This window comes from Babylonia areolata, chromosome 21 (genome assembly GCF_041734735.1).
Source record: "Babylonia areolata isolate BAREFJ2019XMU chromosome 21, ASM4173473v1, whole genome shotgun sequence".
Taxonomy (NCBI): domain Eukaryota; kingdom Metazoa; phylum Mollusca; class Gastropoda; order Neogastropoda; family Buccinidae; genus Babylonia; species Babylonia areolata.
This window is the reverse complement of record NC_134896.1, coordinates 49,986,205-49,998,326: the sequence shown is the minus strand read 5'-3', so window position 1 is coordinate 49,998,326 and position 12,122 is coordinate 49,986,205. Positions and strand designations below refer to the sequence as shown.

Here is a 12,122-nt window from a genome sequence, read left to right as displayed (position 1 = left end):
TCAACAATTAATGTTGTGCAGCAGTCGCATTTACATGGGTGCCCATTTGTTAATTGACCTTTTGTCTTTATTTGGACGGGCGCAATAGCCGAGTGGTTAAAGCGTTGGACTGTCAATCTGAGGGTCCCGGGTTCGAATCACGGTGACGGCGCCTGGTGGGTAAAGGGTGGAGATTTTTCCGATCTCCCAGGTCAACATATGTGCAGACCTGCTAGTGCCTAACCCCCTTCATGTGTATATGCAAGCAGAAGATCAAATACGCACGTTAAAGATCCGGTAATCCATGTCAGCGTTCGGTGGGTTATGGAAACAAGAACATACCCAGCATGCACACCCCCGAAAACTGAGTATGGCTGCCTACATGGCGGGGTAAAAACGGTCATACACGTAAAAGCCCACTCGTGTGCATACGAGTGAACGCAGAAGAAGAAGAAGAAGAAGTCTTTATTTGGTGGGGGTGCAGGGAGCGGGAAGTGGATGCTGATATTGTATGTGTATTATAGATTCTTTTTTTTTTTTTTAAATTTTTTTTAATACATATTTGTAATGCCAGGCAGAGCAATTACTGTAATGTTTTATGCAGGTCAAGGCAAGACAGGACAGGGTAGGGATAATGCACTGCAAATTTGTTGAGCACACAAGCTGAGACCAGTTTAAAAAAAAAAAAAATTCAGCAGTGTTGTTTTTGGGTGTGTTTTTTTTCTGTTATCATTTGCTTCCTGTAGTTTGTTAGGTGTGTTGCTGTTCTTTATGCTGTGCGATAATTGAATTTTAAAAGACAAAAGAGAATAAATAAACGTGAATCATGTGCTGAAAAGAGAGAGAAAAAAGAAGGAAAAAGAAAAAAGAAAAAGAATGTTTGCTTCTTTAAAAAAAAAAAAAAAAAAAAAAGGAAGGAAAAAAGTATTGTGGATATAAGTACACAACTTTAATCAGACTGCACTTCACGCACTACACTTCACAACCTTATGCATCACACTATGCAACGCTCTGCACTGCACATAACGCTATACTTGAGTGTCACTGTCACTTCACTGCACTACACTGCACTACACTACACTACACTACACTGCAATACTACACTGCTTCCCTGCGCTACATTGCTATGCTACACTTCAAAGTTAAATGCACTAGAAATACAAGACTTATGCGGTACAATAGTATATTAGACTATTACTGGTAGTAGTACAACACAATGCTTTGTAACGCAGCAGTGCACACAACACTGCTCCACCACACCACACATGACACCACACCACACCACACAACTCGATTCAATATGCATCACACTATGCAAACTCAATACAATACAATACAATACAACACAACACAACTACAGCACAATACAATACAATGCAATACAATACAATACAATTCAACACAACACACTGTGGTTGACGTAATGGTGACAAATCAATACAACAAGTATTGCATTCTCATTTTCACGCCTAAAAATATCCCACACTACTTCCAGTTCAACATGATACTCGGGCCGCTGGCCTCGGGACATCCGGGTAAAAAGCAGCCAGTAACGCCAAGCTGTTTTTCACAACAGGCTGTTTCTTTTCCTTTTTTTTTCTTCTTTTTTTTGTGTGTGTGGGTTGTCTTTTGTGTTCTCCGCATTGATCAGCAGTTAGCTGGTGGGGAGTGCGTCATGGAGTTGGATGTTGTGATTGGCATGTTTCACACCTGTGTTAGATTTAGTCGAAGAGATTTTTTTTTTTTTTTTTTTTTTCACATTGCTCTTGTATGATTTGACTTTATTCAGTAAGTCAGTTTGTGTCACCTGACCACTTTATTAAAATCAGCATGCAAGCTTTTGGCATCAGTGTAAGATTTTTTTTTAATTTTTTTTTTTTTTTTTTTTTTTTTAGCAAAACAGCAGTACCAGTAGAGAACATTAATGTTTGATATTGAAATGAAGAGAAAATTCTTCAGTTGCATGTGTGGCTTTTGTTATTTTCTGCAGATCATTACAGACACCAGGTGCAAGTAAGTCCGTACAGCTCTTGTTACGAAGGGACATCCCCAGTTTCTCACCCCTTCACCGCTTGAAACAAGCCCCTGTCACCAGAGGTACTTAACCATCGTCGCTGAGAACGAGAAAACATTAAGAACGACCATGGCGAACAAAGGAAACGGCATGCCAGAGAACGAGAACAGAACTGAGCTGCAGGAGCTGCAGATGCAGGCTAACATCGTCACAGACGAGGTGAGTGGGAAGGCGGTGTGAATAATTGATATGGGTGTGTGTGTAACGTGTAAGATGGTGGCTGTTGTGCTCCTGGGCTATGCTTAAGGACATAGATCATGAAAATTGTGCTTTGAAGTTAATCAATGTTTGCAGCATGCAAGTGATAGTTTAAGTTGATGTCAGCATATTTTTTTTTAAAGTTTAATTTGATGTCAGCATTTTTTTTTAAAGTCCGTGTATTGTTTATTTTTGTCTCACATTTTAAAATTCAAATCTAAGGCACTAAGTAGAATGTCTGACTTGATTTGAACTGATTGAAGGCTTTCAAAGTGAAGCAGCAGTGAACTTTCAGGAAAAAAAAAAAGCCATTGTTCCTTTTGATCACTTTTCTTAGACTCTTAGAGTTGTGAAGATCACTGATCTGGTTAAGTACCATTCTTATTCACATTAATGAATGAATGCATATGCATGCATTGATTTTCATCCTAGTTATATGCTTGGTTGGACAAACCTATTCTTTGTGTCTTTCAGAACTCACCTGTATTCATCCATTTTTTAGATACATATTCATGTTGTCTGTTAATTTACCTTTGGACAAAAATCGTGTGCTGAATTAACTTCAATATTTTCAGCTTATTGTTATGAACATTTATAATATATATATATAAAAAAAAAGAGAGAAAGTTTGTTTGTGTAAAATAGCCTTGGTCTGTGGCAGTGATCCAGACACATTCTTTTGAAATATGTGAATAAGCAGAAATAGAACCTTGCCACCTGTTTGCATTCAGTTATTAGTTTTGAAATTAGCATCCATTCGGTGTCTGTCTGTGTGGCTGTCTGTGTGGCTGGCTGTCTGTGTGTGTGATTCTCTCTCTCTCTCACACACACTCACACACATACACACACACACACACACACACCCCTCAGGTGATGTGGCTAACAGTGATAGCCATCCCAGGACTTGGGATGTGTGTGTGTGTGGGGGGGGGGGGGGACCTAACTTACACTACATTGTCACCACCAGAATGGCAACCAACTCATTCAGATAGGCAGTAAAAATGTCATTGTTTGTGGTAGGTGTCTGCGATTCGAACTTATGACACTTTCAGGCCCATTTTTAGTGGATATGGTGAACAGAAATGAATAACAAAATCACAGCAATTAGTTTGATCACACAAATGGAAAGTTAGATAGACTACAAATATTCATGAGCACATCATAGAATGTATTCTGAGAGAAAGAGAGAGAGAGAGAGAGGGGGGGGGGGGGGGAGGATGGGGTAAAAGAAGGCATACGAGATTGCTTACTAAGTTCTACAAGTTACACAGGAGCAAACCCAAAAAACATTTCTGCCTTTCTTCAGTTTTCATGCTGTGTGGATCTGGATACTCAGAGAAGCGATATCTTTAGCAACTCCGAACCGTCAGTGCACCCACCTTGAAGGATTGGTGAAGGGGGATTTTTGTCTGCAACCACTGCATTTTTTAGGGCTTATTGATCATGACCAGAACGCTGCTGTGCGACTTCTTGTCAATCTTTCTGTCTGAAAGGCCAGGCACTTGGGACCTCTCTGACCTTATACAGCAAAAGAAATCATCTTGCAGGGTCTTTTATTCCGGAGAAAATATTGCTTTTCTTGATATTTGTAATCAGCAGAAGCAGAAGACATTTTCCTTGTTGAAAGGCAGAGCATCATTATTTTCTGCATTTGGGTCACCCGTCATCAGACAAATAATCACAGTTGTTTCAGTGCATTGGATCTCTGTACATCTTTACCTGTACTGGTATATATTCAGAATCACGGTTTTTCACAAAACTTGTTAAGGTCTGAAAGGTTTCTGCAATGTCAGTTCATCAAATTTGTTTGCTGAATGAGGAAAGGCAACTGACTGGACGATGAACAAGGAAGGAACCAACATTTTTTTTTCCCCTTTCCTTTCCTTTTTTTGTGTTTTTATCTCTGTGTTTGATGATCATTACCCAGAAGTGATAGATCTTCTCATCTCCAGAAATTCAAACTCGTTCTGCTGAGAGACTGTCACTGATCAATAGAAGTCCAGAAGCAGGACTCTCTCTCTCTCTCTCTCTCTCTCTCTCTCTCTCTCTCTCTCACACACACACACACACACACACACACACACACACACACACACACATACACACACACTGTGCCCATCTTTCCCTCTGAAAGGACAATGATCTCTTTGTCCCTTGGTCATTGTTTGCTGTCTGTCTGTCTGTCTGTCTGTCTGTCTCTGTTTCTTGATCATCATTTGTTTGCTTATTGATGGCTGCAGTAACTTAGCAGTTAGCGTGTTGAGCTTTTAACTGAAGGGTTGAGAGTTTGTTCCTGGTATTGGCTCTTGGTGGGTTAAGGGTGGAAGAGGGTGGGTCAGCATGTGCAGACTTGATCACACCCTAACTCTCTCCATACGAACGGTAAAAGAGATGACGTTAACAGCGTTTCTCCCCAATTACCACCATCAAAATATTACAAGCGGAAGGCTCTTACACTGAAGAGGTGATTGTTGACAAAGAATACCACAATTCTGACGACGGAAGCTAAAGGTTGGATCATTGAGACACCCACTGGACATCTGAGGGGTCTGTGTAGAGGAAAAGAGAGGACTGGCCGTACTGAGTGAGTTAATGTTTTTAGCGTGTGTGTGTGTGTGTGTACATATATATGCACATACACACACACACACACACACACGTATCAGATTTACATGCTGAAGGTCCTGTAATTCGTGTTGGCGTATTGTAGGTGATTAGAATGCAAGGATTCCCAGCATGCACACACCCAAACACAGAGACTGCCTGTGAACAGAAAGGTAAGAAAAGGTCACAGCCCACAAATGGTGAAGGACAAGTTTGCTTCTTATTCCTTTTTTTTTTTTTTTTTTTTGTCTTCTAATTCTCCTCATGGTTGCATACAGAGTATGTTTATGTATATATATGCAATTTTTGTGTGTTTGCAAGTCTTCTGTGTGTGCTGTTGTGCAGTACATGCTCATGGACATAACAAAATGTATGTCAGACTGACATGAAACTCCAAATACAGTGATCAGAGGGTTGTTTTTTTTCTTTTTTCTTTTTTTCTTTTGGAAATGTGCTTGCACTCAAAAACAGTCCTACTGTTTTCACAGCTTTGTGAGTTATACAAAGATGGGAATCTTCATTATTTATACTGAAATCTGTATTTTTGAGAGGCCCACATGTCATTCTCATGAATCGTACAGATACAAATTTTAGGGTATTCCATAGTGCATGGTCTTATTAAAAATGAAAAGGAATCTTAAAACATGCAAGGAATAGCCAGAATGGACTCTGGCCCGACTTAAGTATTTTTCAAAGTTGTCTGTCTTGATCAATGGATGTAACATTTGAAGAGCCACAAAGCATGCCTAGTGCTGAACATTGTTAAAAAAAAAATAAATAAATAAAAAAAAGAAGAAGAAGCAAAATCAGTAACAGTAATTTACACACACACACACACACACACACACACACACACACACACACACACACACAGAGTGACACATGCATATGATACATGCTATTTCATGATTTCAGGAAAGGGACATGTAGACTTTGTGTTTGTCTAGGAGACATTAGGAAATACACACACACACACACACACACACACACACACACACACAAAGTATGATGCATACCAATGCATAATCACACAAGTGCTGCAAATCGGGTTTCTGGAATGGCTGACCTTGTATCCTGTAGACCAGCAAAAAGTATTGCACCAGTTTCATCCAGGAAATCATTTTCTAGGCATTCTGTATCCAGGGATCTTTGTCTTACAGACACATAACAATAACAGTGCTAACACTCTCACTTTATACAGCAAGACCCTTGCTTTGCAAGCATACAAATTTGCAATAACACTCCTGCTTTGCACATGCATTGATAATATTGGTTTGCACACATACCTAAACACTTGCTTTTCTCACATAAACATTCTCACTTTTCACACAGTATACAGTAGCCAGCTAGCCCTGTTTGTGGAGAGTATGTTGTAGAATTTGGGCACTTTGTATTGAGATCTAAATGGTAAACTTAAATCTATGAAACAAAATTCTAATTTAAGATCTGCTTTTTTTTTTTTTTTTTTTTTTTTTTTTTTAAGTGTGGATTTGGTGTTTTTATTGAGGAACATAGCAGGCATGTTTAGGTAAAAAAAACAACAAACACTTATGCAGAGACAGTGCGTACTTCCCCCCATAAAACATATCATTGATTGTTCAGTAGAGAAGAAGAAAAAGTTTAGCCATTAAAGCGATAAAAATACAGAAAATTGTAGTACATACCAACAGTTGCCTTTGCTTCACAAACCACTGATGATACAAGATTCACAGTTTACAGCAGGACATGCTGACAGTCATTTTATCTTTAAAAAAAAAAAAACAAAAAAAAACCAACTTCCATAATTTTAGCATATATATTTATATACTAACACAGTTCTTACAGTGTCAGAAGTGACCATCCATGCAAGGTCCATAATTTGTGGTACATATCCACAGTTGTTTTAGCTTCATAATCCACCGACAATTCAGGTTCCATGATTGTAGTTGAACAGTCACAATTATTTCAGCTGCAGAAGCACTGATGATGGCAGTTCTGCAGTTGTAGTGCATAAACACAGACACTTAGTTCAGTACCAGAAGCGACCATCGATACAAGTTCCATAGCTGCATTGGTAGTGGCAGATATCCACAGCTATTATGGTGTCATAATCTATTGACCATACAAGTTCCATGATTGCAGTAATAGCACATATCCACTGTTATATTTTAGCTTCACAAAGGCACCAACGATACAAATTTCCACAGTAGCAGTGGTAACATATTCACAGTTATGACAGCTCCACAGTCCACCAATGATACAAGTTGTAGAAATGTAGTAGTACCAACATGTATTTTAGCTTCACAAAAACTACCAACGATACGAGTTCCACAGTGCATTCACTACCCCCGTATGAGCACAGTCAGTACACCAAAGACTTCTCCCACCACTGGCATGTCCCCTCTCTGTAGCCAGGGCAGGGTTGAAAACGAACATGGTCAGCTGCTCTCCTTTACTAAGCATTGCATGAAAAGCGGATCATCGTCCCAAAGGTCCCAGTGGTCTGCCATGCCAGGGAGGCTGGAAGGTTCCGGGATCAATGGCAGCATAATCCCAGGCTTTCAGTCCCACTTTTGGTCAGACCTTGCGGTGTGTGTGAGTGATGTGAGCTGGCATTCAGCCCTTTGGGGGCTGAGAATGAGATGATAATAAGTAATGACTGTAGATGTAACTGTATACTTATGTAAGTCAGCTGTGAATTAAGAAAGGGGTACTTGATGTATGTTGTGCTTTTTGCGTTCTGTACAAGCTGTAAGGAGATGAATTTGATGTGAATGATAAGCATGGTGATAATAAAGCTTGTTTGATTAAATTAAGTTTGCTTTATTTTTGGAGTACAGCAGGGATCACATACCATTGAAATGCAGAGACATGTACAGACAGACACAACCAGACACAAACATGTATGCACACATTTTTACATGCACGCACACACACACGCACATGCACACATACATTTGTTTCATGCATGGATGTTTTATTTTGTGGGGTAATGGATTTTTATTTAAGAGTCTGTTGAGGTTGCAGGAGAATGCAGGTTAGTAAAATAGAATTTGGTGTTGATAATACCGGCTTTGTTTCAGTCAACTGTTTTAGAGTCAGCTCTCACAATGCAGAAGGTCAACTTTGTAGGTGATGAGGCCAGGCACAGAACAAACCTGGCACTCTTGTTTCTCTTCTCGGCAGCTGAGTGCAGCTTGAAAAAGGCTGTCTGCTCTGAAGTATCAGCTAATTTAGTAATTTACTTGTTAGCAGAAAAAAATCTTTAGAGGGGAGGGGTTAGGGGAGGCCAGGGTTATTTGAAATGGTGAAGGTGGTTGGTGATTGGAGGTAAGGCAAGGGGGGGAGAATGAGTGTTATTGCGGAGTGGGAGGGAACAGAAATTAGGTCACGGAACAGACAGCTGGAAGCTAGTGAGAGAGCTTTTCAACAATCTTTTTACAGTAGACAAAAAAGTGAAAATTGTTGGTGAAGCATATTGATTTTCACATTCCACCCCCTCCCCTCCCCCCAGTTACCCCCACCCCCTCCCACCCCCTCCCCGCAGCCCCAACCACTGGCAGGGTGCAGGGGCCATCTGTGGCTGTCCAAAGCGTGAGTGGTTTTCCTCCCGAGTGCTTCCCCTGGCAGTCTGAACAGAGGGAAGGGAACAGCCCTGGTGTGGGTCGGCTTGGCTGTAAGCAGCAACAACACCAACAAAAATGAGGTGTGAATCATCAGAATGGACAGTTTCCTGGTCAAACGATGGCTTCTTTCTTCAAGTCTTTTTCTTGTGTTTTGAAGGGAAGGTTCTGTGGCACTGCTTGCTGATTTGTGGTGATTGTGGTATGGTGCCAGAGACTTAGAATCTGATCTCTGCACCTGTTGCCTGGCTTTGTGTTGTGTGGGAGGGTGTTGGTTGGGTGATCACTCTCACAGGGTTTGTGTTTTCCTTGACATTGCTGACCAGAGAGTTTTGATGACCATTAGTACATGTTTCACTGTATAGGTTGCTATTTTTGGCTGTGGCTCGAGTACATTGTATCCAAGCAAGCAGTAATGTCCTTTTAGAAATTTTGATTTCATCACTTCTATGTTCCTCACATCATTGTATCAGACTTGGCTTAATCAGTAGGAACTATCACTCGCAGTCATTGTAACACACACACACACACACACACACACACACACTTACAATGACTGAATGAGTGCAGTCTCTGACACACAGTATGGGCCAATCGTTTTATGTTCCTCACATCATTGTGTCAGCCTTGGCTTGATTAATAGTAACTATCACTCGCACTCATTGTAACACCCCCCCCCCCCACCCCCACCCCCCAACACACACACACACACACACACACACACACACACACAGTGACTGAATGAGTGCAGTCTCTGACACACAGTATGGGTGACAAACAACACCCAGTGATTGCAGTAACCTGCACTCACTGATTGCATTAAGGGACACACAACAAGTGCATTGACTTACACACAATGAGTGCAATAGTTTACACACACTGGGAGCCACAAATGACACAATGAATGCTGTGACTTGTTGGAGTCTCCCGTCGGACCAACGGATGAGTAGGCAGGCAGGCTTATCTGTCCGTGTGTGTCCTCATATGGGAGAAGAGGCCGATTCTATTCCAGATACGCAGCACTTCCCACAGGTGTTGCAAGGGAAAACGTCTCCAGAAGTCGAGCCCTGCTTCCTTCGCTCACGCTTCTCCTTAATGGCCAGCGTTCTCTTGTTTTCAAACGTCTTTATGCCACTAGAGCACAGCATCCTCCAGCGAGAGCGGTCAGGGGCATCAGTTTCCCAGGAAGCGAAGTCTGTGTCACAGGCTTTGAGGTTTGTCTTCAAGGATGCAGTGACTTGCACTGAGTGTAACAACTGACATCCACTGAGTGCAACAGCTGATGCACAGCAAGTGCAGTAAGTTACACCGAGTGCTGCAGACAGTGAGTGTAGAAACACACACACACACACACACACACACACACACACACACATACACACACACACACACATACACACACAATGAGTGCAGTGACTTAACGCACGCTGAGTGCAGTATCTGACACAGTGAATGTTAGTAACTAACTGACTCACAATAAGTGCAATGACTTTCACACACTGAATACAACTGACACAGTGAATGCAGTCACTTTCACACACCAAATGCAAACAACTTATACACAGTGAGTGCAAAAGCTCGATCACACCCGAGTGCAACAGCTGAACACACAGTGAATGCAGAAGCTCACACACACACGCACATGCACGTGCACGCACACACACGCACACACACGCACATAGCAATGAGTGCAGCAGGATCCATGAGTGACCTGCAGCCTCCTCCCAAAACTGTGGAGGATCCGGAGCAGGAAGAGCTGATGTGACAGACATTGAGGACAGCGCAAATGAAGTAAGCGCCACTCCACCACCCCAATCCCCTCGGGCATTGGGGTAGGTGTGAGGTCAGCCCGTTATTTTACCCTCCCAAAATTCTGGAGGGGGTGTGGGGCGGGTGGGAGATGATGACAGACATTGAGCACAGCGCAAATAAAGGAAGTAAGCGCCATCCCACCCCCATCCCCCTGGGCATTGGGGTAGGTGTGAGGTCAGCCCCGTTTTTTTCCCCCCCCATCACCATTTGTGGCATGATACATTTGGGACTCTGACAATGACTGGTTCCTGGCTTAGCAGATTAGCTGCTGGGGTCCCTGGATGATGTGTTGGGGTGGGGTGGGGTTGTGGGGAGGGAAAGCCGTATGCCCTTTGAGCTACTCTGTTGGCTGGCGGTATTATTGTCTGCGGGTTATTTTTGGTGGGGTGGTATTGAGTAATTGACATTGTGACTTGTGGTGGAACAGTTGGTGCCATTGCCTTTGTGCTGTGTGTGTGTGTGTGTGTGTGTGTGTGTCTGTGTGTGTGTGTGTGTGTGTGCGTGTGTCTGTGTGTGTGTGTGTGTGTGTGTGTGTGTGTGTGTGATTGTTTATTGGTTTGCTGAGTGTCTGGGTTGAATAAGTGGGAGGACAATGATTCTGAATGATGTGGGTGTATGGTTGCAGCAAGAAATAGAGTGTGCAGTTACACACTGACAGACAGGCAGACAGAGAGACACTCCTGCTATCACACACACACACACACACACACACACACACACACACACACACACTTGTGTATGAATTATATGGACACTGACTTAAGATTATTTTTTTTTTTTTTTTTTTTAGTTCATATTTTTTGCTTGTATTAGTTTATTAATGTACGTGGGTGTGTGTGCATGTTCATGCACATGTAATAACAAACATTGCATTGAAAAATACAACTGCAGACCTTTTCATTGTTAGCCAAATATTGATAAAATAGAAACACTGTATAAACAAAAACAATACATGCACTGATTGGTTGCCTTGGATCAAGGGAACTCATCCTGTCAAGCTCTGTGTGTGTGTGTGTGTGTGTGTGTGTGTAAGTTACTAACAGTAACAGTAAGAAAGTTGTATTTTTCTTCCCCATGAAGTTTGAAACATGACCTCATCCCTCTCTTTCTTTCTTTTTTTTCTTCTTTGTCTTTTTTTCTTCCTTTCATCTTCCTTTTCCCTTTTTCTTTTCTTTGTTCATTGTGCAGTGATGAAATAGCAGTTAATATAGATGATAGATGATAGAATGTGATTCTAATGAGAAATTCTGTGCGTGGGCATGTTTGTAAATTCAAGCATTGTAATAGCCACCACTCCTCCAGTAAACCCTCAATTCCCCTGCTCCTGTGTTCAGTCAGAGAGACCAGACCTATCAGTATGATCCATAATACAGCGGTGCTTGCAGACAGGCTGCTGTATTGAATATTGTATCATAAGGGGATAGTCTGAGTGATATTGAGGAAATATGCAACAGGATGCTTGGATCTGAGCCAGTCTGGCCTGTAACAGCTAGGGTTGTTACATATATACACTGTGCAGTTCTGAGAAAAAAGTTTGGTCATGAATCCTCTCTTGTTGGGAACTAGCCAGGCTGAGACTGCATGTTGGGATCCCCGCCCCCACCCCCCCCCCCCCCACCCCAAACCCCCTCCCCCACCCCCCCTCCCCCCTCAGACTCATTCTTCAGTGTCGTCTTAATCGATATGAAGATGATCTCTGTACCTACTAACCTCATCACTTGTTTACTTGCTGTTGGCTTCTGAGACTGCTATTTAAACTGTTATTTTATTTATTTACTTATTTTGCTTTAGTATAGGTATGTGCACAGACATGAAGACCCACACAGACAGGCAGACAGACATTACAGATCATA

The 12,122-nt window shown here is 41.9% G+C and overlaps 1 protein-coding gene across 6 annotated transcripts in view; it reads left to right on the top strand.

The window, feature by feature from the left end:
• Positions 1–12,122, top strand: part of LOC143296314 (synaptosomal-associated protein 25-like) — a 41,321-nt gene that overhangs the window by 4,825 nt on the left and 24,374 nt on the right. For all 6 annotated transcript variants that reach the window (XM_076608178.1, XM_076608179.1, XM_076608176.1 and 3 more), the window contains one exon: positions 1,970–2,212. In XM_076608178.1, coding sequence (XP_076464293.1) covers positions 2,123–2,212 — 90 coding nt within the window. In that variant the 5' untranslated portion in view covers positions 1,970–2,122. The remainder of the gene's footprint in view (positions 1–1,969; positions 2,213–12,122) is intronic.